The sequence below is a fragment of the Ascochyta rabiei genome, chromosome 16 (genome assembly GCF_004011695.2).
Source record: "Ascochyta rabiei chromosome 16, complete sequence".
NCBI classification, from domain to species: domain Eukaryota; kingdom Fungi; phylum Ascomycota; class Dothideomycetes; order Pleosporales; family Didymellaceae; genus Ascochyta; species Ascochyta rabiei.
In genome coordinates, this window is record NC_082420.1 from 263,724 (window position 1) to 288,252 (window position 24,529).

Sequence of the window (24,529 nt, forward strand, 5' to 3'; positions counted from 1 at the left end):
AGACACGGGATTCTATTCGATTGCAAGACAGGTTTTTCAATACAGGAAAGCAATGGCTTTAGGAGTCACCCTCGAGAAAACAAAGTTCACAGCACGGTGGCAGTTCCTTCACCTTTGTGGTCCATCGCGTACTGTGTTCCTCTGGTCTTGCAAATTACAATTGATGGCACTTCGAAGACTTCACTCTGATTTTCATCGTCCATTCGTTGTCTTAAATTGTCCTTGCTCCGTGAGGCAGGATTATTCTAGAAACCAGTGTTGGCCATACAGTTCTCGGTCGTGGACTATCTGGATCGCTCGCGCTCATTGGCCGCACAACGGCCAGCGGAGACGTATGGTTCGGGGGCTTCAAACAGGTTCTTCACGCTCATTCTCTTCTGTTTGTGCGATCTATCCGCACTGCCAGCCATGTATCTTAACGTGCCAGGCGGTGATTGACTTGCCACACTGTTTGGTACAGTCACCACAGCCGTGTTCGCGTGACTTACATTCGCCGGGGCGAGACTGCCTGGGACCGCTTGAGATGCAGTCGCTGATGACGAACGAGTATCTCCTGAAGCTGCGGCTTGCGCAAGGATCCGAGCCTGTCGCTGTTGTTGCTGCCACCATACATAACCCAGAGCGTGGCTAACATCCTAGTGGATTCGACGATCAGTCCTTAGCAGATAGATGCGCTCTTCGTGAGTGATCGGCTCTACACTTGTTGTCTGTCATGCAGTGAGTTACGGTGCGCCGTTGAATTGACCCGTGCGTAAGCCTGAGCACAAGTCGAACACAGTGCTGTACAGTGTTGGGTTTGGGAGGATGGCAATGGGGGCCCAGATGCTTGCCCGGAGCCGGCGATCGTGGAAGAAGACCTCCATGACGTTGTTGCATACAGTTTGCATGCCAGCGTCCAGCTCAAAGGCAAAGTCAGCTCTGTCGGCTTCATCGAGCTCAGCCTGGTCATTGGGAGAGAAGACGGGTATGTCACCCAGTGACAGAGTGTAGAGATCGCTCGCTGGCTGAGCTGTTGTAGCTTGTGGAGTGGTCGTTCTACCCGGTTTTGTACGTTCGTGTGGAGATGAATTGCAGAGAAGGAGTTGGGTAAGAAGCCGCTGTTGGGAATAGCAAGCGCAACTCAGGCGCGCACCATCAGATGTGAGTATCGAGAGTGAGGTGCACGCGGATTTTGGTGTTGATGTCGGCGCGGGCGTTACCGTTGTGTTGTTTACATTTTGCTGTCCAAGATGGAAGGCTCGAGGGAGCCACTAAGCGCACGCTCTTCAAACAACGCCCACCTCACCATCTCCACCATGCACGAACCATGCAAAGCTACAGCAAATACTGTAAGTAATCACCGGCATGTGCCAACAACGCAGCGTTGCGACCTGAGGCTATGTACAGCTGGACTTGAATCTGTGTCTGTACAACGCGCAGAGCACAATAGGTCGCCATGGAGTGTCGCAGACTACACCAACAAGAAGCCGATACCGAGAATGCATCAGCAAACGATCGAACATGCCCACCAGCCGGCTACCGGTCTGGCAAGCTGGTCGAGACCATCCGGCATAGCCAGTCGCGATTGAGAATGAGCCAACCACGCAGGCATCGAAAATGGCGGCGACCTTGCCGCAACATGCAGGCAAACAAGCACTGTTGCAGTGAGGTTTTGGGACAGACTTTGGAATTTTACTAATTTTGCTGGCTCTTACACCGCTCCTGATTCGCCCAACGCTTGAAGTGGTCTTTCCTCCATCCACTCGTCCAGGTCCGGGGTTTGTGCTCGCCGTTGACCTGGACCTCCTCTGGGTCGGTGTGCGCACCGAAGCGCATGCTGCTGCTCAGATGGCATTTGGTAAGGCCGTTCTCGTTCCAATTGGGTGCGGCAACGGACGAGTACGACCACTGCACGCAATATTTGTTGCTGTTGCAAGACGCTTTGCACGCCTCCCAAGACTCCTCTCCTCTGGTGGCGCGATTGCCGTCTGGCTTGCCCTCGTCCTCGAACAAAATGTTCCAACGGTTATTCGCAGACTCGGAGGAAAGATTATCCCAGTCATGGCGAGTTTGGTTGAGGTCCTCAGGGGCCATGAATCGATGCCACAGATCCGCGTATCGCAATGCGCTATCGGTCTTGTGGTCTTCCGTTCGCTCTTTCTTGAACGTGTACAGGTTGCTGCCGATATCGGCGGAAACATGGTGCATCATAAGAACCGGTTCGCACCAGAGACCGGGTGAGAAAGAGATGGTTGTTGGATCGAAGCCAGACACACCGGGCCAGAAGCTCACCATGTCGAGACTCAGCTCGGTTTTAAGAAAATCTTGGACCAAGTGGATGGCTGAGGGGTAGTCCCTAATTTTAGGATCCCAGTTCTTCCAGTTCTGCATCATGGTCTTGCGGTCCTCGAACAAGAGGCGCAAGGTCTGGCCTGAAACTATGAAGGAGGTGCCGCCAGCCGCAAAAGCATCAGGTACATTGTTGATTGGTGGATTTCCGAAGAAGTGTTTGAGCTTGGGATCATACTGGCTCAGCCAGTCGAGCAGATTGCCTCGGTCGATGAAGGTCTCCTCGTCGGTAAAGACGTACCAATCCCGCTTCGGCCGATACTCCCACGTGCTCTCCATTGCGCGGAGTATCTTGTATTTGGCCAAGGTTCTTAAGACTGCCTGCTCTTTTGTTGGATCGTCCTCGTGCAGCTTCTTGATTGGTATGCTCCTCCTTGCATAGTCGATCTGCCGCCTGTACCTCTCCAGCTCATCGTTGTCGGCCACGTACTTCCTGGGGTACTTGGCCAGGACGTCAAAGACGGGGAACGGGCCAATGTTCATCATCAGGTCACCCATCAGCAGCAGCTCCTTGTGGTGGGCCGCATCGAGATACAGCAAGGCTGGCGCGAGTTTGGTGAAGGCGTCGGTGGCGGCGGTGGTGATGGTAACGACTAGGTGGTCTGCGGAAACGCGATGCTCGCCGAGGGCTGTCGTCGACTTTGGCCGCTGGCTTGGGGGCAGCTCCTCGTCGTCGTAGTACGCAGGCCAGCCCTTGATCCAGCAGAAAGCATAGACGAGAGCGAGGAAGAGGACGACGCGAGCCGGGCGCGGCATGAGGTGCTTTTTGTTGGCGAGCATGGTCGCTAGCTGTGAGCGCGTCTCATCTGCTTGCAAACGACGAGAAAGGGAGCGTCTGGAGGCAGTCGGCCTATGCTGTGTGGTTTTGCGACAGTCAGGAGCTGCTCAGGGATGGTGCCGACGCCTCCGAGCCCCTAACCCACGTCTAGACGGCATTCCTGGTGGGGCCTTGCGCGTATTCGTACTCGAACGGACGCGCGGCGGACTCACAAGGTCAAGACAAGGCACCACAGCCGCGGAGCGCTCGCAGTCCACCTCGACTCGCATGTTTGCTCTGCCCGGCATGCTACACGATGGTCGCGTGAGTCGTGCCTTGTTTGCTTGGCAACGTGTGGCAACGGGCGAGCGCGGGGCGAGATGATCCGGTAGCAATACCAAAGCATGCAGGCAGGCAAGCAAGGGTCCAGCCTCGCGTGGGGAGGCTCCGGTACAGATCCGTGACGTATCTTACTCGATCACATCGAGTAACCGCGATCACATCGAGACACCGCGACACTGCGACACCGCGACACCGCGACACCGCGAGGGTACAGCTGCACAGCACTTGCGCCTCGCCTTCTTCCCACGACCTCTACCAGGAGCACGACGACCGAGATCTCCTTTTGGAAAGAACTCACCGCCAACCATCATGACCCTTCTCTTGGCTGGTTCTTCGCCTTCAGACCTGCTCGCTGCATCTTCGCAGCTCTTGACGACGGCTTGGGCACCGGAGACGCGCAGTTCGTGGAGCGCCGATGGCCAACGCGTACCCTACACCCACAGCCAATCTGAGCCTGCGGAGGTCTTGCCCCAGTAGTTCCGGGGGGCCCGGTTGCTGGGAACTTCACCTCTAGTCCTGCGGAGACCCCAGCTGGTTATCAGCGAGCTTCGCGAGCTGCTACGAGTTTTCACATGAGCACAATTGCGAACTTGACGTAGGGCGGGAAGATGCTCAGATAGCTTCCGGAAACGGCCAATGGCGTTGCAGGGCATCCAACCTCATGTGCATGACCTGGTTAGCCCAGGGATCGCCTGCGAGGATCTGAGCTTACGTGTCGAGATAAGCTACAGATCTATCTATCTTCACGTTGCCCGTTGTTCTAGCCCAGTCAGAGCTTGACGAGATGCCTACCACCCCAGCCCCAGCCTAACACATGTGCGTACATAGTAGATCTGTTCGATTGGATTTAGTGCAATCTCAAGATAAGGAAAATTCGGAGCCGTCTTGTACTCATTCTGGAACGGGTCCCTTCTTGTCTCCCAAGCGAACTCACTTGTAGGTATATGAGTTACAACGATCCCTGCCAAGTGCACACTTGACCCTCGGTCCTGTCTTGGCCACTCCACACACCGCCCTAATCTTACACAACCGCTGTTCCCGACATGGCTTTCCAAGACCACAAGACAGCCTCAGGCTCCGATGTCTCCTCTGCGCATGGCGAGCCAGATGGCATGGGCCAGTCCTTCCCCGTCAAGCGCACTCGCTTTTCCCTGGCTGTCAACCAGGAGCCAAGTAGTTTCGCTGCCAATCCAAACACGTCCAATGCCGACTTCGATCCTATACCTCCATCGAAGCGCACTTGGCATACGGGCGCCTATATCGCCTACTGGATGGCCGATGCTTGGGCCGTCTCTAACTGGGAAGTGGGTATGTAGTACCTTTGAATGTTTTGAGACGTGTGATGGAATCGGTTCGACTGACCATCACTTGCAGCTTCCTCCATGATTGCTGCTGGTCTAAGTTGGAGAATGGCCATTGGAGCTTGCGTCCTCGGAAACACGATTATGGGTCTGGTCATCACTATGAACGGTAGGATTGGCGCCACGGTAAGTAAAACTCTTCCTCGTGAGGTCTGACGGCTAACCTGACTCGCTGTAGCTTCATACTCCGTTTCCCATTCTCGCCCGCATGCCATTCGGCTACTACTTCAGCTACTTCGTGGTAGTGTCCCGTTGTGCGCTTGCTATTATTTGGCTTGGGTGAGTCTATTCTACTCTGCGCAACATGGTTGTGTGGGAAATACTAACAGGAGCCCCAAGTGTCCAAACAGTGACCGGCGGCCAATGCATGGAAGTGTTGCTTACCGCGATATGGCCAAGCTTCGCCAACATTCCCAACCATGTTCCTGAGAGCCAGGGTCTCACGACTGCCGGATTTGTCGCATTCTTCCTCTACTTCCTGCTGCAATTGCCCTTCCTTTGTATACCCTACACGAAGATCCAGTATTTCTTCGGGTTCAAGTCAATCATTGCGCCTATCATCTTCCTCGCCGTGTTCGGATCAACTCTGCACAAGGCCGGCGGCACCATTAGCCGCAGCACTGTCATAACCGAAGGTACAACTCTCTCAGGCGCGGCGCTTGCTTGGGCCTTCTTTTCCAACCTCAACTCCGTGCTCGGAAACTACGCCACTCTGGGTTTAAACATTGCCGACTTCTCGAGGTACGCCAGCAAGCCGAGTGCGCAGAATGTCCAGGCAATCGTCATTCCCTTCATCTTCACAATCGTTGGTCTACTCGGTATCTTCACCGCCGCAGCGTCTGAGACAGCCTATGGCAAGATCATCTGGAACCCGATTGAGATCATCCATGACTGGATGGCATCTGGCTCTCACGCCGGTCGAGCTGCTGCTGCATTTGGCGCTATTGGGTTGCTCATCGTCACCCTCGGTATCAACATCTCCGCCAATTCCATCAGCGCAGCCAACGACCTGGTCTCCTTCTGCCCCAAGTACATCAACATCCGTCGTGGTCAAATCCTTGCGGCTGTTATTGGTGCCTGGGCGTGTGTTCCAGTAAGTTTTCATCGTACACGAACTAAGCAATCACTCTGACCATCCGCGCAGTGGAAAATTCTTGCATCAGCTCAGAAGTTCCTTGCGTTCCTTGGTGGCTACACCATCTTTCTGGGGCCCATGACAGCAATCCTCATGACAGAGTAAGCAAAGACCTCCAATTCGGAAGGGTTGGATGCTGACTTTGTGTGCCTTACAGCTACTACATCTCACGTCGTGGTAACGTGTCGGTTCCCGACATGTATGACTTCAACGGCATGTACCGCTACTCTGCAAAGTACGCCACCAACTGGCGCAGTGTTGTCGCACTCATCATTGGTTTCCTGCCTCCGCTTCCAGGCTTCATCAACAGCGTGTCACTCAACACGATCAATCTCTCTGACGGCGGTAAACACCTGTAAGTTTTCTAGGGATGATTAGGACAGCTGGCGAACCAACGCTAATCTGTATCTAGCTTCGCCATCGGCTACATCTACTCTTTCGTTGCTGCTGGTCTGTTCTATTGGGGCCTTATGCGCTGGTTCCCCCACACAGCGAGTCACCTGGACTATCCAAACACAGGCGAAGACATCATTGCCGCCGCGGACGAGAAGCACCTTCTATCTGGTGAGCGGAAGCCGCAAAAGGGAATCCGGGATCTTATTCGCTCCGTACGCCACCGACAGAGTAACGTCTGAGCTAACTTTGGTGCTGGAGAGGCTTCTGTACGGAACCAACAACCACTCAATGATCCGACTTGTTTCAACGTTTGCTAAGTAGATGCCCGGGGGACAAGGCCGCGAGACATGAACTTAGGCTGCTTACACTGATGATTACAATCTGTATGCACACTTTGTATTATTTTGAACCGTGATGATCAATCACCCTTGCTGCCGCTGAAGAACCAGCACCAATACTCAAAACCAGACTTTTTATATCCACAGAACCCCCTTGTCTAAGAAAAAGAAAACCTACTCGAAAGCCACACACTAGCCAAACAACACCGCACCCACGATACATCGTCAGCGTCTAAGAATCCGCTCGACCTCGTTACAACTAAAACACCCCACTCCACCCCCATAAATGTCGCATCACCATCAACCATCAACCCCTTCTCTGATCAGCGCGGATGCATCCACCACCTCCACAGCATACACCCATCTCACATCCAAAGTTACGACACTACAACCCACCCTCTCGCTTCCCCGATACGCACAGCGTACAACCCTCCGCTTCAATGGTAAACACACCCCACGATCGCCAACACAATCGTTCTGAACAGAATGACAGCCGGATGCCTAGTCCGCTTCGGGGGACCTCGACTGCGGCGGCTGCGGCGGGGCATGTTGGGGGGGTATTCGTTGGTGTGTTGGCGTGGTGTAAGGTCGGGTTTCGCGGCGTGGAGCGTGCAGTGCGTTATTTGGAAGTTTGGAGCGCGTGGAAGTGTGATCTTTGGAGAGGGGGATACTTAGGAGGAAGGCGATGGGACGGGAGGCGAGGTTTTGTAGGTGCCTCTACAATCCCCGGTGTTTGGGTTTTGGCTTCGCGTTGCAGTGAACCGGACTTTGAGGCTGGGGTTTGCCCAATTAGAGAGGGGGTTTCGGGGGGGGGGGGGGGGGGGGGGGGTTCTTCTGTCTGTGGATGTTGGGCGAAGGGGGGTTGTAGAACCGGGTGTGCCTTGGAAAATTGCATGATGGTCATCATAGTACTGAGAAGGTCTATGGTGGGTGATTGAAATGTAAGTTTGCTGGCCTTTTGAGACTGAGCCTTGATCCAATATAGCTCGCTGCCATACTGACAATACTATTCCATATTCCCTCCTGGCGCTTCTTTGAACGAGTGAGCAAGATGATTATTGGATGAAGACCGGTATCCACGTACTGCATGATAATACACTCAGGGTTTTGATTTTGGGCTTAGACGCACAGTGCGCACGTAATATGATATCGACTGTGGTACAAGGATATGTAGGTATGGAGTCTCTTGTGAATCTGTAGAAACAAAACAATGAGACCACATGAGTATTCCAACCTGTTCGCGACCGCACCTTTCCGTCCCCTCTCGCCTTGAGTGCTCCGCTTAGACCAACCAAACTATCTCGATAAGTCTCGAACCCAAAGGTGAGCTCATACGTCGAAGAGAAGTGAAGTGGTACTGAACAGAGCGAAAATGTCGTGCGGTTCAGATTGTCGCGCCTCTTACTTTAAACAAATGAACTCGATGGGTGAGCTCAAGCCCGAAGGCGAGCGACTCGAGAGTCGAGAAGGTGTTTTAAGCGAACGGTTGGTTCCGTTCAGGGATGTCGAATCGAAAGAGTGTGTTCTGATTGGTAAAAACTGGTAAGATCTGGCTAAATCCGAAGGGAGCATAATTCAAGCCAAGGGTACCTGGCAGGTAATGGTGGAGCTGTTAGGCGAGGAAGTGATGTCGAGGAGAAGCATGGGGTATAGAATGCCGTGTAAATGCTGTCTTTGTCGCCGATGCCTTGCGGAGGTGGAGCGCCAGAAAACTCAAAAACGTGCATCGCGATATCTTTCAATCCGTTTTTTGTGGTGCAAGTATGTTGCAGGATCTAGCGACGAGCTACGAAAGCAACTAGGTCGACTAGAGCACCTGCAGCAGCGACAGCGATGCAACCCCATGGTAAAGACGAGAGAACAAACCAGCTTGTAGCGACTGTGTTCCATACCTGTGAAGTATTGCTCAGGTCGTGAATGTACTCCAGGTCAGGTGATGGACTGTTGGTCCTGACGAGTGATGTGGAGTCTCCAACCGTAGACGTACGATGGCCGTTGTCGTCCTGGACCTGGTTGTAGTCTTCAGCAATATGGTTGATCCGAATTTCTGCATCGGATACGGCCATGCGGGCGGTTTCAACGGCGGTCACGTTAACCTCCGCGGTGACTTTTGCAGCCTTGACGAATTCAATAAGCCCGAAGACTTTGTTGTGAATGTCGATTACATCGCCACAGATCCAGTACTCTGCACCTGATACAGGGACGAGAGTCTTCGTGGTGACTTCCTCAATGTTTACATTGCCGATCTCGTGGTCAGCTAGAGTGGCCTCGACGATGGTGATGAGGTTGTGGGTCATGGCGTTCACTATTGTGAGGTCGACCATGGGATCTCGGCGAACGCGACCACCATCTTCGCCTGCAATTGAAGAAGCGGTGGGATTGCCACACATCGCTTCTTCTTCGACCTTGCTGAGAGAAGGCGAATCGGGTGGCGTGTAAGATGTGAGAGAGCCTGAGGTTGAGTTAGATTGTGGCTTGCCGACCTCCATTTCCGTCTGCATACTAGTCTGATCGTAATATGGGTGTTGTGTTTTGCTCGTAGCGTCGCCCAAAATGTCCGAGATAAGGAGAGTATCCGACATATGGTTGAAGTCGACAAACTCGTGCGAGATCTCAACTTCGTCCAGCTTTTCGAAATTGGTGGGGATATCGATGGCAGCAGTTACGGGATCGTACTGATCGGTATGAATCAACATGCAGCCAGATGTCTCAATGAATCTACCTGGTTCTTCAACTCTGTCCTTCCACCCACCAACAAGTACCATGGATGGTGAATCGGGCGGGGTGAATGGCCCGTCTTGTCCATATTCGGAATGACTATCTTGAGATAGCGCCGGTGATGATGTCGAGGCAAATAGCAAACTGGCATCCTTGATGTACTCACCCTTGCTATCTTCTTCCCAGGTCATCGACTGCTGAAGAGGGGACGGCTTCATCATAATCGGAATCTTCATGCTACGGCACATGCTGACCTTGGTACTCAGCCAATTGGTGTTGTAGTTGTAGCGCCGATCAGAATAGGTGGAATCGCCGTCGTGGCTCATCTCGACATAGGCAGGGCGGCGATGCTCGTCCTTGCTCCAGAGCTCTGCAGCTGCTTGGGCGGGTGATGGCCACTGGTAACAAGGAACCGAATCGTACTTATCGGTGGACTTGAGAGCTGCTGGCGCGGCGAACTGCTTGATTTCGTGGTCCTCCTCTTCAGCAATGCCGGGTGCGTGTTGTAGGAGACCAAAGTCATCGATGGTGGGCACTAAGTAGTCGGCTATGGCTTTGTAGGTATCGATGTTAAAGTTGTCATCATCATCGTCCCAATTGTTGCCAGTGGCAGAGGTGTACATGTAAGCAGCCATCCTTGGAGTATGTAGCTGGATACAGTGTAATGCAGTTGAAAAGTGATTGAGGTAGGGCAGTAGCATCAGAGTTTGTGAGATGTTCTGGATAGGGAGGGGTAAGAGCGTGAAAGTCTTGTAGGGCAGTTGCTCTGGTCGAAGTGTAGGTGGGCTTGGCGGCTCGCACAGTCCTATGACCAAGGGCAACGACTAGGAAAAGTGGATATCGGGGACCACCGAACGTTATTATGACAGATAAACAGTCGCAGGACCTTTCACTGCGACGGTCCTGAGAATTATTGGGTGAAGTGAAGTGAAAACTCGCGTCAACCATACTTGGAGCCTGTCGAAACCAAGGTTCAACATAGTGACCGCACAATGTGTACCAAAAATGAGTTTTTCATATGGAGTTGATGGTTGACCTTGTCACGGTTCGGTTATTTGTTTGAAAGAACGAAGTTTTAGTCTGGTCGTGAACGTCTAGCGATCTGGTCGAGGCCTTCTGCACGAATAAACCCCGCAGACTGACACCCACAAAATCACTGAGCGAACACATCTGATGGGCTTTTATGTCGGGTACAGGTCATAAATCATCGATTGAAGGGAGGTTAAAAATGAGCACTAAAATTCATCCCTCAAAATGCTGAACCGAACATTGCGGGCACAAACAAACATTGTGAGATGGCACAAAGAAATATCTTGAGATAGCACTCGAAACAGGCACAAAGCGAACCGGAGATTGCACTCAAGAAGAAATGGCACCAAATAACAAATCATGTTCTCTAACAAATTTGACATCTCTAGCGAGTGTGAAAGTCTCGTAGAGGATGCAGGCAGCAACGGCCATAGGCGCAAAATGTATCCCAGTCAAGCCTAGCTTCTTCGCAATGTGAGTCGTTTCTTGATGAGGTTTTTGGTTTCGCGGTTCCAGCGTCGGCAGCGATTCTTCGGATGCAGGTTGTTGAATAGTGTCGAGTACAGATCTTGTGTGTCGTGCTTGTCTAGGGACTGGCGAACATCCTCAATCCGACAGCCATCATCCAGTATCTGGACTTCTGCGCGCATTGGAAACCCAGTGGTTTGATCTTCCGTAAAGACTGTCTTGTGAGTATTTGGTTCGACCGTGTCCTGCGGCTGAGGTTCTGTTGTTTCGTCGCACAACTCCGGTGCTGGAGAACTCCGATGTAGCAGGGTTACCGCACCCTGGTCATTGAAGGCAGCAGAGGAGGTGATCTTAGCCTTAGCGTCTAGTAAATTGGTTGTTCTTGTGTAGCTGGACCAGGCGCTATCGTAGGAGGGTTTGGTGGTAACCAAAGTAGGCTCTGAGGATACCGAATTGCACAGAGACATCTCATCGCAGAAACGTCGAGCGATCAAGGTGCTCACAGAATGGTGACATATCTCAATGGCCATAGATCCTGTCAGTGGGGCCACAGACAGCTCATCCCCCTCGAGAGCAATGGTCTCAAGCAGCCCAGGACCGTCAGTGATGGTACCAGCAGATAACAAGTCTTGACCTGCATCGACATGAGACCGCTTTGCATGCGCCGCCTGTTTCCTCAGTGCCCGCTGTCGCAGCAAATAGTGCTCAACGAAATCCTCATGGGTCGTAGTGAGAGTTTGCACATGATCAGCATCCCAGCTAGATCGTTCATGCGTGTGAACATCCACCTCCTCCTTATCCTCGGTCAGGACTTCAGTGCGCAGCGAAGACTGTCCATGCACCATAGTCTCGCCGTATTCCCACTTCAAGCGGCGCCAGTCGCGGTAGTGCTTGATACTATCACCGCCATCGTGCGTTGCAGCAAAGCGTAACCGTAACTTTTCTGCTGCATCGACTACACGGAACACGTGAGTGTCGGATATCTGGCGGTTGTGACACTCCGGATGGCCTGCAAAGTTAGGGTCATGGCAGTACTTGGGTGCTTCGTAGCCGACAATATCTGCCAACCCATTGTTTGAAACTTCATCGTCCTCATGGATTGCGTCTAAGTTTGAAGTACATGGGCTTGAAGGGTGTGTTTCGGAATCGTATCTATCGTCGGAGTCGGGGTCGAGTTCGCGGTCGACATGAGGGAAATTCTCCTCGTCTGCACTCGCCATCACCATCATACGCGTGAAGGATGTCGTTCCACGACTTCGAGAGAGCCTACGTGCAGTATCATTATGCATGTCACTTTTAGTTTCAGCAGACATGGTAGGCTGTTCGACGGTGTTCTCTTCCTTCTTGAGGTTGCTGGAGTTGTATATACCCGCTAGTGTTGTTTGACTTGTCGGCACGCACAGCGCCTTTTGTTCCTCATCTTTATCGGCATCGAGCTACAAAAAAACGTGAACGAACTTCCTGCTGACCGGCTTTATTAGCTTGTGTGTCTTTGTCCTGTGCCGCCAGTTGCCCAAGGGTGTCGCCCTGGATAATCTTTTTTGCTGTCCTGCTCGACTTGAACAATGCATGTCTATTAGGCGTGCACTGTACCGGCCTTAGTCACCGATTAATCCTTCTTTGCCTCTGTCATAGACATGAGCTTCAATGACAAGTATGCTTTTCGGTGTAGTCGCGGCTGTATGCGTAATTGTGTCTCGAGCACCCGCCGGTAAACGGTGCCTAGCGTGGATTAGCAGCACCTTTAGCAAGCATAGATGTGTCGTGGGGTTGAACGACTGGCCCAGTACAAGACACGGACAGCAATAATGGAGCCGCTTCGAACGCCTGAATCGTGATAACACTGAAAATGAGTATGCAATTGGGGCGGCTTCCGGTTATGGTCCTCGCAGTCTGCCACTCGATATTGTTCGATATGTACATCCTGACTGACACTTCTATAGTGTCGACTTCCTGTGCATAACCGTCGCAGCAGCCTGTGACATATTAGTATCCGCCTCACTTCTAGGTCAAAAATTCGACTCACCTGATGGTTGGGGAAGACAAGTGTGTCCGCAACGACGACATTCTCCCTTCGCCCTGCCGTGAACACGACAATCTCTGCAATATCATCTCCCGTCAAGGGCTCCACGCCCTCGTAGACCTTCTTCGCCTTCTCTTTGTCGCCACCAAATCTAACCACGCTGAACTCTGTCTCGACTTGCCCTGGGTCAATCTCGATGATGCGGACCCTGCTCGCGATCAACTCCTTGCGCAGCGCGTCCGTGAAGCTCCGCACCGCCGCCTTGGTAGCGCAGTAAATGGAACCACCTGGGTAAGGTTCGCGGCCGGCGATGGAGCCAATGTTTATGATGTCGCCACGGCCGCCATCCGCGCGGGCGAGGAAGATGGGCAGGATGGCCTGAGTCATTGCGATGAGGCCTGTGACGTTGGTTTGAAACATAGTGTTGATGTCTTCTGCCTTGATCTCTGGGGCCTTATCGACGCCCTTGACGAGGCCGCTACTTACAGTCAGTTTCCATGTCTATTTGGTCTCATCTGGTTCGAATGGACGGTGCAATACGTACGCATTGTTCACCAGGACGTCGACTTCCTTGAACTCGGTAGGCAGGTTGCCTACGAACTGCCCGATCTCCGAGACATTGCTGACGTCGAGTTTCACAACATGAACTTTGACGCCCTTTGCAAATCCCTCAATCTCTTTCTTGACTTCCTTCAGCGCGTCCTCACGACGCGCTGTGAGGATGAGCTTCAAGTCATTCGGCTGTGTGCGCGCAAACTCCAGAGCGGTGCTCTTGCCGATTCCCGAGCTGGCGCCCGTGATCAGGATGGTCTTGCCGGCGAGGCGCTTGGCTTGAGAGCTGGACATTCTGGCGAAGACTTTGCTGAAAGCTGTGGGGGAATTGCTCAGTGTAAAGGGCGATGGGAAGCTCAAAACGCGGGGTTTAAGGGCGAGAAAGCTCCGGGATAAGGCAACGGCGGTGCGGATAAGGTTTCCTGTGCCGAGAGAACTCATGTAAAGTACGATGTGTCAAGACGGGGCAATTGGGCCTTTTGAAGGAGTTGCAGTACTGATTGGGTCGCCTTTGCATCCTTGATAAGAGAGGTGCAGATACTCGAGGCTACCGGAGAATCTAAGCCCGAGTCAGGGATCAGAGCTTGGATGGTGGGGTTTAGAGAGCACGAATCTGTGGAGGGGCATTTCATCATTCCAGACACGATTGCGATGTCGCAGATGCTGGAGGTGACATGGCGGCGTACGATGGATACATGAGTGCACATTTATCACGTTAAAAGGCCAAGATTTGATCGTTCATTCGTTTCATTCATGCCGCCGCTGTGGCTGGTCATCTTGACTTCGTATCGTAGGGTATCTCAGCATCAACCTTGTCACAGGAACAATGCATTTAGGCCTTGCCCTTGCGCTTGAGCTCAGCCTCCTCCTCGTCCCTCAGCTCCTGGTCGAGCTTGGCGCCAGCGCTGGGCTCGTTGCCGTGAAGCTTTGCAGGCAGAGTAGCGTCAACCTTGCGCAGACGGCCCTCTTCGCTCAGCTTCTCGTCGTCCTCATGCTCACGCTTGGATTCACGCTCGAGCTTGTTGGCAATGGATCGCTCATCCTCTGTATTATTGTTAGTATACTCACTGTAAGATGGTGGGAAGGGCATAGAGGAGAGAATCGACATGCGCAATGGGAGAGCTTACTGGAGTCCTGGGCCTTGTGAGAGTTCTCCTTGCCCTCGTGGAAGCGGTTCTCCTTCTTCGCCTCCTCGATCTCGGATTGTTTGTAGTTGCGCTGGTCACCAGCCTCGTAGACCTGAGAGTTACCGACGTTGGAAGTTCCAGACATGATGATGATGTGTGTATGTGTTGAGGTGTGTTTGGAGTATTGAGGTGAATTGAGTATGATTTGATGTTATGCAGGTAGTTGATGAGGGAATATGGTGATGCTTCGTAGCGTGCAGACCCTTTATAAAGGTCGTGTGCGTAGACAGACAACGATGACGTAGTCGCGTGCTAAACGTTATGATCTCATGGTGGAGAAAATGCACGTCCGAAATTTGGGTTCTGAAAAACGATGCGGCACGATGATGCGCAGCTGCGGGACGAAAGTGGGCCGGAATGTGTTCCTGGCCGATCGCTGCGGCTGTGTGTCACGATCTTTCGAGTTGTGACGATGTTTGTCTGTGTTTTGGCAGAGGTTAGAGATTCACGTATCCTTGCAGGAGTACGATGAACACAATCAAACACAGACGATGGATGCAGAAAACGACGTCAATTGCTAAAGGTAGTCTGACAGTACTGCAAAGCTTCATGGTTATGGTGCACCACAACTGCCATACATCAGTGCTCTCCGTTCATCACGCCAACGTGCGGCTAGCAAGCGGCGACTTGCCAGCTTCTTCAATCATGGCGCTCCACCCACCGTGCATGGCGCTACAACTATGTACAACTCGTTCCAATTTACGTATGAACAGACACAATCACGCAAAACTGCGCTTGGTCAACCACCTGTCCACAAGAGCCAATGCCTCCTCCGGCTTGTTGTACGGGACCAAGTGTCCCGCTCCGTTGACGGTACTGAGCGCAAACGTCGTATCTCTACCACTACCGGTCACAACCTTGACCTCCTTGTACCAGCCGACCTCCTGCTCTCCGAGCTTCCACATCTGCTTGCTCTGCGCGACAAACGCCGGCTGACCCTTCCACGACATCGAGTTCGCCCACTGCAGGTTTCCCGCCGTGTTGCACGCAAGATCGAGATTTCCCTGGTAGAACAGTACATCGATGCCGTTCTCTAGCAGGTACAAGACCTGTGGCTGTGTGCTGATGCCCAAGTCGTTCGTTAGCGAGAAAGCAATTGCAACTTCCTCGGAGAAGACACTGTAGTTGCCGACTACTTTAGACACATGCAAGGCTTCGTACACCCACGGTAGGTTGAGATACTCCCCGATCTTTTGGATCTCAGGGTAGCAAAGGTCGTCGCCTGTTTCACAGGGATGTGTAATATCGAAGCGGTTGCGACCTCCTGCGCCAGACTCGCCGTCGTAGTGCACGATTACCCCATTCCAGCACACTTCCTCGCCAGCTAGACAGATAGCAGGGTCAGGGTGGTCGTAGCAGACGCGGGCTAGTTCTAGGCAGCGAGGGAGGTGGGTGGCCATAAGATCGCAGCGGCTCTGGTTGAAGATGGGAGTCTCAACGCCGGGATTGGTTGTGCAAAGCGTCTCCCAGTAGCCAAAGGCTGTGTCCAGAGGGCTGACGTATGCATTCCCAACGAAGATGGACTCGAGGTTCACCTGAGGCCGCTTTGGATATAGTAGGTTCTGAGAGACTATCTGAGCTCCCAGCGTTGGAACATAGTGGCCCTGCTGCACGTCAGCTGGAGATACTCAAAGTGTTCACACAGCTTACTGCATAGCTTTCTCCCGTGATGTGGAAGTCGTTGCCATGCAGCTTTGGAAACACATCACTCGTAAACAGCTGTAAGAAGTGGTGCATGTCCTCAGCAGCAGTGAAACTGGTTCCAGGAAGCGGTACATTCTCATCGACATAGCTGAAACCAACACCCGCCGGCTGGTCAACGTAGATGACATTCGCATTCTTGCTCCACCCATGTTTGTTGTAGACAGTCCCGTTTCCGTACTCATTGATTAGACAAGGCCCATTCTCTTGGAGCAGTCCAATCATGCCCGATCCGCCAGGGCCGCCTGTCAGCCATAGTACTAACGGATCTTCTGATGGCGAGGCCTGCGACTCAAAGTACCAGAAGAAGATGTGTTTAGAGCCAACGTCCAGCCAGCCGGTATACTGCTTTGAGCGTGCATCACAGAGAGTGTCGTTCTGCTGCTGTTTGATGCGGATGGAATGGTGCTCGGAGAATTGGCTCTGGTAGACTTGGAAGCCCTCGACCTCTGGTGTGTTCTGGAAGGGCACTTGAGATAGCTCAGCAGCAGCGCCAGCCGCGAACAACAGAGAAAGCAGTCTCATACTTGAATAAAATAGAAACAGGAGGTTAAGCTCCAACAGCAGCCAAGGAAAGCGAAAGCTCACTTTGTCTGTAAGGAGCGATGCCTGGATCGACGACATCTGCTTACGTCTGCTTGGTTCAAGGCGGCTAAACCTGCCTTTTTTGCATTGTTACCTTCCTCTTCTCGACATCTTCACCCTCACCCTCACCACCTCACACGCGTCATACACCGATTGCAGTTCTATTGCGCGGAACGAACGCGCCATTGGACACGACATAGCATTTTGGACAATCAAAGACACAAGCAGCCCCACAATCCGCCTCGAGTCCATCACACCACCCATAGCAACCGTCGCCGCTCCGCTACCACGCTCGGTCACGATGCCATACAACAACACTCCTATTGCGCCTTCAAAAGAAGTCACAGGCCATGTCTCCCTCCCACGTATGTCTTTTGAGTAGCTGTTAGGTCGACTCGAACACCAACTAACGCGCCCAGTCGCGCGCGTCCAGAAAATAATCAACGCAGACCCGGAGCGCCTCATCGTTACCAAGAATGCCTCGTTCGCTATCGCGTTGGCGACCGAGATGATGATCCAGTACCTCGCCACTTCCACGCACAACGTCGTCAAAACAGAGCGCAAGCCGCGCCGCAATATCCAGTACCGCGATGTCTCGAGCGCGGTAAGCAGGACGGACAACCTCGAGTTCCTGGTCGACGTGGTGCCCAAGACGATGCAATATGGCGCGTGGCGTAAACGCAAGGCTGCGGAACTGGAAGCAACGGCGAAGGAGAGTGCTATCAAGGAGGGCGGAGAGGAGGCCAAGGGGAAGGGCGAGACGGGCGAGACGGGCGAGACGGGCGAGAAGGACACTGCAAGACCTGCAAACGCGAACAACACCACACAAACAACGCTGCCAAGCATACCGATCGGCTCGGACGCTGCACAGGACCTGCTGGCCCGAGCCCGCGAAGCAGAGTCCACTTCCTCATCCACGCCGCAGAACGGCACAGAGCTTGATCCGCTGGCGAGGAAGGAGATTGTGCCGCCTGTGCCAGAAACAGAAGCCATGGACGTCGATGGAGGGGCGGGAGGAGAAAGGATTGCAGAGAGTGAAGGCGAGGAAGACCCCGCAGCCATGCAGATCGAGATGGAGATGCGTGGGCCGCCGAGGACGAACGGGGAGGAGAGTGCAAGTGCGAATGCGAGTGCGACGCCGAGCGCGAGCGCGAGAATGAGCTCGGGGGGGTTCACGGCGATAAATGGGCGGTAACAACAGCAGAGCACGGTGGATTGGAAGTGCATTGCATAGCATAGGGAGAGAGGCATCAGGGCAAGATCCACACGCACAGACAGGAACAATCAAAACCACAACGATGCAAAAGCACTCTTGAAGCTGCCACCAATCCGTCTATCAATCTACCTACTCCCCGGCCTCCCCCGATCCTCCAACTCCTGCTCCACCCTCCTCCCCACCGCCGGACTCGCAAGCCTGACTCCCCCACTCCTCCCCAACCCCAGCACTCTCCACCCCCTCTGCCAGACCCCCCTCACCACGCTTACAACAGCAAGCAATCCGCGATTCCACCTCTCCATACGCTCGTCCTCGCCGATCCCGCTCTGTCCCTGCCCCCCACCACCACCACCACCGCCGCCGCCGCCGCCGCCATGCTGCCCCGCAGCCTCGACCTTGAACTGGAATTTCAAGCAATCCTTGACGGTGATCAACCCGGTCAGGCGGCCGCGGTACTCGATGAGAATAGCTCTCGGCCCCATTTTCTGGAAGATCTGCAGCACGGTCTCGAGCGGGAGGCGGGGGTGCACGGTTAGCGGGGTGGGGTCGACGAAGCGCGAGAGATTGAAGTGGGTGTCTGTATCTACATCTGCGTCTGCATCTGTGGGGGCAGTGAAGGAGACGGACGAGGAAGGAGACACCGAGGCGGAAAGCCGTGCTTTGTCGAGCGCGTAGCGTAGTTCTGTGCGCCCGATGTAGCCGAGCAGGGTTTTGGACGCGAGGGAGTCGACGATCGGATACCCCTGGTACGCATCGTCTGTTTTGTTCAGGGCGGATTCGAGGTCGCGCAGTGCGAGGCCACGGGCGGGCAGGCAGGTGATGTTGGTGCTCATGGCGGCGCTGACTGGGACGCCGAAAGAGTGTTCTTCCTTGTTGTCTAGGAAGGGGTAGCCGTTGAGGTAGATCATGCGGTCTGCGATGCCGCCATGGCCGAAGCGCTCGCTGACAGCTTTGGTCACGCCGACTACAATCATAGTCGGTAGGATGTAGGTCAGGGCGCCGGTGATTTCGAACATGATGACGACGACTGATACAGTGATGTGCATTATGCCGGAGAGGGCGGCAGCGGCGCCCAGGAATGCGTATGTGCCGGGGGTTATACAAGGTCCGTCGGGTTCGCATGCTGAGAAGAAGGCACTGCTGGGGAAGGACTCGTGGAGGGCTTGCACGAGGATACCAACCATACGGCCGAATGCTGCGCCGATAGCCATAGACGGCACGAAGATACCGGCGGGGACTTTGCAGCCGAATGAGATGATGACAAGGAGGGTGCGGATTGTGGTGGCGAAGGCGAGGGATAAGATCATATGCCAGCGTTGGTCGCGGCTGTGGTTGTCAGTTACAGGTTTTCAAATGTTTGGATTGGACTGAACGTACTCGCACAGCTTGTCGTAGTCGTGACCGTTCTCACATTCTTGAAATAGAATCTCCATGCTCTCCGTCATGTCGATACGCAGGAACATGTTCGGGTAGCAAATCACCGCCGTGATGACGGCTAGGACGACGGCCTCGGTGATGGGGTACGCGGAAAGGTATTTCTTGCGGAAGACCTGCATCTTCAGATTCCACTTTATGACAAAGGCGCCGTAGAGACCGCCAAACACACCGATGACAAGGTAGAAGAGGATCTCGAAAAAGTGCCACGAGCGGTCGTATTTGACTTGGAACATGACGAGTTGGCCGGTGCGGAAGGGATTCATTGCCTATATGCACCGCATTAGCAGGGGCGGATATTGATGATGTAGAGTAGGACCTGCGACGTACAGCCAGAACAGCGGTAGCCACCAGCGCGCAAAAGTAACTCCTCCACATGGTCTTCAGTGGGAAATGATTGCACATTTCCTCGAGACTGAACAGCACGCCTCCAATCGGACTTCCAAAGGCGACGCCCACGCCCGCCGCCGCGCTCGCACTCAGAATCTCCCTCGTCTTGGCGGCATTTCGACGGTACTTGTCGAAGAACCTGCTGATGACGTTCCCTGTGCAGACGGCATAGTGCACACTCGGGCCCTCTTTGCCCACACTCAAGCCCGAGGCAATGGCAAGCGGCAGGCCAATGCTCTTGATGAACAGCGTCGTGGCGCCCAGAAAGCCCTTCATCACGAATCCCGCGATGATGCACTTCATCTCACTGATGCCACTGCCTGCCGCGTACGGCGCAAAACTCTTGACCAACGTCGCCGCCGCCAGCGCAAAGAGGGCCGCAAAGGCCATGTACATGACATAGTTCACCGGCCACACTCGGCTCCAACGCTTCCACTCGGGACAGCCCTGCTCAGCGCCCCAGCAGCAGAAGCTCTCGTTGAGATAGAACGCGGTCGTGCAGCGCCCCAGCTTGATGTCCGACAGCCACTCGGTCACGATGTTGAGGAACGCGGCATTCAAGCCAATCGCGGCGCCGACCAGCGTCACCACGATCCACGCCTGGCCCGCATCATACGCCTCTGCAATCTTGCGCCGCCACTTGCCACGCCCGCGGCCCAGGAACACGCGGCCGCTGGCGTGCTCGTGGACGCGGGACAGGCGCGACTTGCGCCGTGCCTTGCGCCGCAGCGATTCGCGCGCGGCGTCCTGCACCCAGTCGATGGTCGTGAAGTCTTCATAGCGCTTGATCTCGGCAATCTCCGAGGCGATGACGGCATCGGCGGCGGCAGTCGAGGCGGCTTCTGGGTCGTCGTAGCTGTGTGCGGACTGCGACGTGTTGCGGCGGCGGAGCGACGGGGCGAAGGACGCGGTCCGCGGTTGTGAGGGGCGTGAGGGACGCGAGCGCGAGCGCGAGGCTGAGGGACGCTTCATCGCATTGTCGAGATGGGGTGGGTTTGTGGTTTGGGTATCGAGGGACGTGAGCGTGCACGTTGTTGACTGTCTGACGTTTGGGGTCCATGCAGGGGGAGTTGCGGAGTGAGCGCGGAGGTCTGATGGAGCGGTCCGTATGCAGGACTGACGATATCACCACACACACACACACATGGTGATGACAGATTCGACTCCAATCGTAGCACATGAACGGTAGCATGTCATGGATCTGCAAGCTCTTCTCTGATATCCTCGTCAATTCCATCCGTTTCTGCTTCCTGTGTTGATCAGTTTGATTCTGGTGAGTCTACTACATCTTCAACAACACAAAAACAACCCCATCCGCAACACCCCACGGTGGAGCGTCCGTACTTTTGGCAGCACTTCGGCAGTGGAACCATGTCTTCATTGAGTCTCGTCTAATCGCGCTTTCTTCTCGCAGGGTATCATCAAAGTCTCTATCGTCTATTCGTGTGCTTTTCCGTGTCCAATAACATATACGCCTAGTCGACCCCAGCTGCTCATTCGCTGGTCTAGCTTGCTTTCGTCCAATGGGAAGCCAGCAGCTACTCCATCTCGATCGTGCCAGGGGGCTTGCTGGTGACTGTCTCGCTGTTAGCACCTGCATGTTGCAAAACCAAACAAAAAAGGAAAACTCACCATCGTAGACAACACGGCAAACACCGTTGACCTCGTTCACAATGCGCCTCGACACGCGCTTCAAGAACTCGCCGTCGAAGGGGTACCAGTCCGCAGTCATGAAATCGCTCGTCTCCACCGCCCTCAGTGCAATGACCTGGTCGTGCACCCGCTTGTCGCCCATGACGCCTACCGCCCTGACCGGCAACAGCGCCGCGAACGCCTGGCTGATGTTCCTGTACAGCCCCGCCTTCTTGATCTCCTCGATGAAGATGAAGTCGGCTTCACGCGCAATCCGGACCTGCTCGCGGGTGACCTCGCCCAAGATGCGGATAGCAATGCCTGGGCCGGGGAAAGGGTGGCGCCAGACAAGCTCCTCGTTGATGCCGAGCTCCTTGCCCAGCTCGCGCACCTCGTCCTTGAAGAGCTCGCGCAGGGGCTCGATGAGCTTGAGGTTCATGTTCGCTGGTAGGCCGCCAACGTTGTGGTGGGTCTTGATGGTCTGGGAGGGGCCCTTGAAGGACAGCGATTCGATGACATCGGGGTAAAGGGTGCCCTGGAGGAGCCATTCGATCTCGCCGGCGTTGGGGGTGTTGTGGGCTTTGGCAGCAATCTCCTTTGCCTTTTCCTGGAAGATCTCGATGAACGTGTTGCCAATGACCTTGCGCTTCTGCTCGGGGTTGTCGGTGATGCCCTTCAGGCGGTCGAGGAAGAGATCCGAGGCGTCGACGACGGTCAGGTTGATGCCCAGGCCCTTGTCGAGCGTCTCCTTGACCTGCTTGGCCTCGTTCAGACGGAGCACACCGTTGTCGACCATGACGGCGTGGAAGCGGTCGCCAATGGCCTCCTTCATCAGCTTGGCGGCGACAGTCGAGTCGACACCGCCGCTGACGGCGCCGATGACCTGTCCCTTGTCGCCGACCAGCTTCCTGATGCGCGCAATCTCCTGGTCGACGAACTTGCCCATGGTCCAGTCGGTCCTGGACTGGCAGATGTCGACGGCGAAGTTCCTGAGGAGGACCTTGCCCTGCGGCGTGTGTGTGACCTCAGGATGGAACTGGATGCCGTACATCTTCTTGGCGCTGTGCGCAATGCCGGCGTAGGGCGAGTTGCTGGTGGTCGCGACGGTAACAAAGCTCTCTGGCATGTGGCTCAGCTTGTCGCCGTGGCTCATCCAGACCTCGATGTCGTTCTCGAGGCCCTTGAACAGCTCGTCGACATGGCCGCCGTGCTGCTCGAGCTTGAGGTGCGCGTGGCCGTACTCCCTCTTCTCGCCGGCTGCAACGCCTGCGTTCTTTCCAAAGTGCCATGCCATCTCCTGCAGGCCGTAGCATATTCCAAGAATGGGCACGCCCAGATCGAAAACGGCGTGGTCTACGTGGGGCGCGCCCTCCTCGTAGACCGAGTAGGGGCCGCCGGAGAGGATGATGCCCTTGGGTGTGAAGTCGAGGTCGGCCAGCTTGGTGGTGCACGGCAGCATCTCCGAGTAGACATTGAACTCGCGCAGGCGGCGCGTGATCAGATGCGTGTACTGCGAGCCGAAGTCGAGCACCAGGATGGTGTCGAACGTCTTGTGCGGGGGGACAGGGTCTTTGACGTCGGTCGTCATGTTGGCGGGGGAGTGGAAGGGTGGAAGGAAGAGTGAAGAGTGGAGAGCGAGCCAAGAGAAAAAAAGGAAAGAGAAAAGAGAAGAGCGAAGAGAGAAGAGAGAAGAGAGAAAGTGCAGGGAAGAAGGGTCCAAGGGGAGAGAGCGACGGTGGAGGGGTTGTTGACTCGAGCGATGAATTGTAGTGGGGCCGCGTTCCAAAATTTATCGATAGACATCTTGGCATACGCATACAACACCACGCACACACACACACAGACAACATGGCCAAGCGGAAACAGGATCCAGAGGAGCTGCCCGATGCGCCCGAGAGCAAGGGCAAGGGCAAGGGCAAGGGCAAGGGCATCGACAAGGGCATCGACATGGGCATCGACAAGGGCATCGACAAGGGCATCAAGGCCGACGACGACAGCGACAGCGACGAGGTTTGGCGCATCCTCCCCTGCGCAATGCGACGGAGCTCATGCATCGCTAGGACATGGACATGGTGAACGTCGACTTCGAGTGGTTCGACCCCAATCCCGAGGTCGACTTCCACGGCCTGAAGTCCTTGCTGCGCCAGCTTCTGGATGTCGACAACCAGCTGTTCGACCTGAGCGAGCTCGCCGACCTGATCCTGTCACAGCCGCTGCTGGGCAGCACTGTCAAGGTCGACGGCTTGGAGACGGACCCCTATGCTTTCTTGACCGTGCTGAACCTGGAGACACACAAGGTACCGCCAACCGACTGCGTGTGCTGCGCTGTGGAATTGACGCCGTGCAGGACAAGAAGGTGATTCGCGACCTCCACGCCTATCTCAGCAAGAAGGCGCCAGGCCTTCTCCCCGCCGCACCTGCGCAAATTGGTCTGGTCCTCACCGAGCGCTTCATCAACATGCCCCACGAGATCGTGCCGCCCATGTACACGATGCTCATGGAGGAGATCCAGTGGGCCGTCGACGAGAAGGAGCCCTACGCATTCACACACTACCTCGTGCTCTCCAAGGCATACTCCGAGGTCGCCTCGAGTCTGCCTGCAGTCGGCCAGCCGCCCAGCAAGAAGAAGAAGGCGGCCAAGGCGGACGACGAGACCTTCTACTTCCACCCAGAGGACGAGGTGCTGCACCAGCACGCTGTCGGCCACACGACCTTTGACTACGATACCCCGGTCGACGAGGGCGCAAGCGACAGCAAGAGAGCGTTCCAGGAGATGGGCGTCAAGCCCCAGGGCCATGTGACGTTGATCGAGGCGGACAGGTTCGCAGGTGCCGTCGAGGCCGTCAAGTCGTTCCTGAGCGGTCAGTAGTCATCAGCGCGAGTCCATGAATGAATTACCACCAACCTCAACCCTGAAGCGTGCAGTGACTCTAACTG

At 54.7% G+C, this 24,529-nt stretch overlaps 11 protein-coding genes across 11 annotated transcripts, besides 6 other annotated features; 3 read left to right on the top strand and 8 right to left on the bottom strand.

Moving 5' to 3' along the window:
- Window positions 1–1,674: 1,674 nt before the first annotated feature.
- Window positions 1,675–3,108, bottom strand: EKO05_0008987 (uncharacterized protein; the record flags this gene model as incomplete). Its single annotated transcript, XM_038941861.2, has 1 exon — window positions 1,675–3,108. The coding sequence occupies one exon, from the start codon at window positions 3,106–3,108 to the stop codon at window positions 1,675–1,677; it is 1,434 nt and encodes a 477-aa protein (XP_038795602.2).
- A 483-nt stretch (window positions 3,109–3,591) lies between these two features.
- Window positions 3,592–3,633: a tandem repeat.
- Window positions 3,634–4,470: 837 nt separating this feature from the next.
- EKO05_0008988 (uncharacterized protein) lies at window positions 4,471–6,558 on the top strand (the record flags this gene model as incomplete). Its single annotated transcript, XM_038941852.1, has 7 exons — window positions 4,471–4,735; window positions 4,802–4,914; window positions 4,967–5,067; window positions 5,128–5,881; window positions 5,933–6,024; window positions 6,081–6,278; window positions 6,336–6,558. 7 exons carry the CDS (start codon window positions 4,471–4,473, stop codon window positions 6,556–6,558), a joined length of 1,746 nt encoding a protein of 581 aa, XP_038795604.1.
- A 904-nt stretch (window positions 6,559–7,462) lies between these two features.
- Window positions 7,463–7,486: a tandem repeat.
- Window positions 7,487–8,432: 946 nt separating this feature from the next.
- Window positions 8,433–10,010, bottom strand: EKO05_0008989 (uncharacterized protein; the record flags this gene model as incomplete). The annotated part of the gene is made up of 1 exon (XM_038946677.1): window positions 8,433–10,010. The coding sequence occupies one exon, from the start codon at window positions 10,008–10,010 to the stop codon at window positions 8,433–8,435; it is 1,578 nt and encodes a 525-aa protein (XP_038795605.1).
- An 852-nt stretch (window positions 10,011–10,862) lies between these two features.
- EKO05_0008990 (uncharacterized protein) lies at window positions 10,863–12,101 on the bottom strand (the record flags this gene model as incomplete). The annotated part of the gene is made up of 1 exon (XM_059637440.1): window positions 10,863–12,101. The coding sequence occupies one exon, from the start codon at window positions 12,099–12,101 to the stop codon at window positions 10,863–10,865; it is 1,239 nt and encodes a 412-aa protein (XP_059493423.1).
- A 708-nt stretch (window positions 12,102–12,809) lies between these two features.
- Window positions 12,810–13,741, bottom strand: EKO05_0008991 (3-hydroxy acid dehydrogenase; the record flags this gene model as incomplete). The annotated part of the gene is made up of 3 exons (XM_059637441.1): window positions 12,810–12,848; window positions 12,899–13,373; window positions 13,440–13,741. 3 exons carry the CDS (start codon window positions 13,739–13,741, stop codon window positions 12,810–12,812), a joined length of 816 nt encoding a protein of 271 aa, XP_059493424.1.
- Window positions 13,742–14,279: 538 nt separating this feature from the next.
- EKO05_0008992 (uncharacterized protein) lies at window positions 14,280–14,719 on the bottom strand (the record flags this gene model as incomplete). Its single annotated transcript, XM_038941982.1, has 2 exons — window positions 14,280–14,491; window positions 14,575–14,719. The coding sequence occupies 2 exons, from the start codon at window positions 14,717–14,719 to the stop codon at window positions 14,280–14,282; spliced, it is 357 nt and encodes a 118-aa protein (XP_038795607.1).
- Window positions 14,720–15,353: 634 nt separating this feature from the next.
- EKO05_0008993 (Carboxypeptidase C) lies at window positions 15,354–16,860 on the bottom strand (the record flags this gene model as incomplete). Its single annotated transcript, XM_038941989.1, has 2 exons — window positions 15,354–16,238; window positions 16,285–16,860. The coding sequence occupies 2 exons, from the start codon at window positions 16,858–16,860 to the stop codon at window positions 15,354–15,356; spliced, it is 1,461 nt and encodes a 486-aa protein (XP_038795608.1).
- Window positions 16,861–17,221: 361 nt separating this feature from the next.
- Window positions 17,222–18,115, top strand: EKO05_0008994 (DNA-directed DNA polymerase; the record flags this gene model as incomplete). The annotated part of the gene is made up of 2 exons (XM_038942052.1): window positions 17,222–17,285; window positions 17,340–18,115. The coding sequence occupies 2 exons, from the start codon at window positions 17,222–17,224 to the stop codon at window positions 18,113–18,115; spliced, it is 840 nt and encodes a 279-aa protein (XP_038795609.1).
- Window positions 18,116–18,261: 146 nt separating this feature from the next.
- EKO05_0008995 (glycerol ethanol, ferric requiring protein) lies at window positions 18,262–20,932 on the bottom strand (the record flags this gene model as incomplete). Its single annotated transcript, XM_038942179.1, has 3 exons — window positions 18,262–19,462; window positions 19,514–19,839; window positions 19,901–20,932. The coding sequence occupies 3 exons, from the start codon at window positions 20,930–20,932 to the stop codon at window positions 18,262–18,264; spliced, it is 2,559 nt and encodes an 852-aa protein (XP_038795610.1).
- Window positions 18,473–18,511: a tandem repeat.
- Window positions 20,933–21,086: 154 nt separating the features above from the next.
- Window positions 21,087–21,105: a tandem repeat.
- A 393-nt stretch (window positions 21,106–21,498) lies between these two features.
- Window positions 21,499–23,180, bottom strand: EKO05_0008996 (GMP synthase (glutamine-hydrolyzing); the record flags this gene model as incomplete). Its single annotated transcript, XM_038941981.1, has 2 exons — window positions 21,499–21,536; window positions 21,593–23,180. 2 exons carry the CDS (start codon window positions 23,178–23,180, stop codon window positions 21,499–21,501), a joined length of 1,626 nt encoding a protein of 541 aa, XP_038795611.1.
- A 220-nt stretch (window positions 23,181–23,400) lies between these two features.
- Window positions 23,401–23,441: a tandem repeat.
- On the top strand, window positions 23,441–24,461 carry EKO05_0008997 (Mss4p nuclear export; the record flags this gene model as incomplete). Its single annotated transcript, XM_038942090.1, has 3 exons — window positions 23,441–23,602; window positions 23,653–23,889; window positions 23,940–24,461. 3 exons carry the CDS (start codon window positions 23,441–23,443, stop codon window positions 24,459–24,461), a joined length of 921 nt encoding a protein of 306 aa, XP_038795612.1.
- Window positions 23,490–23,522: a tandem repeat.
- Window positions 24,462–24,529: the final 68 nt, after the last annotated feature.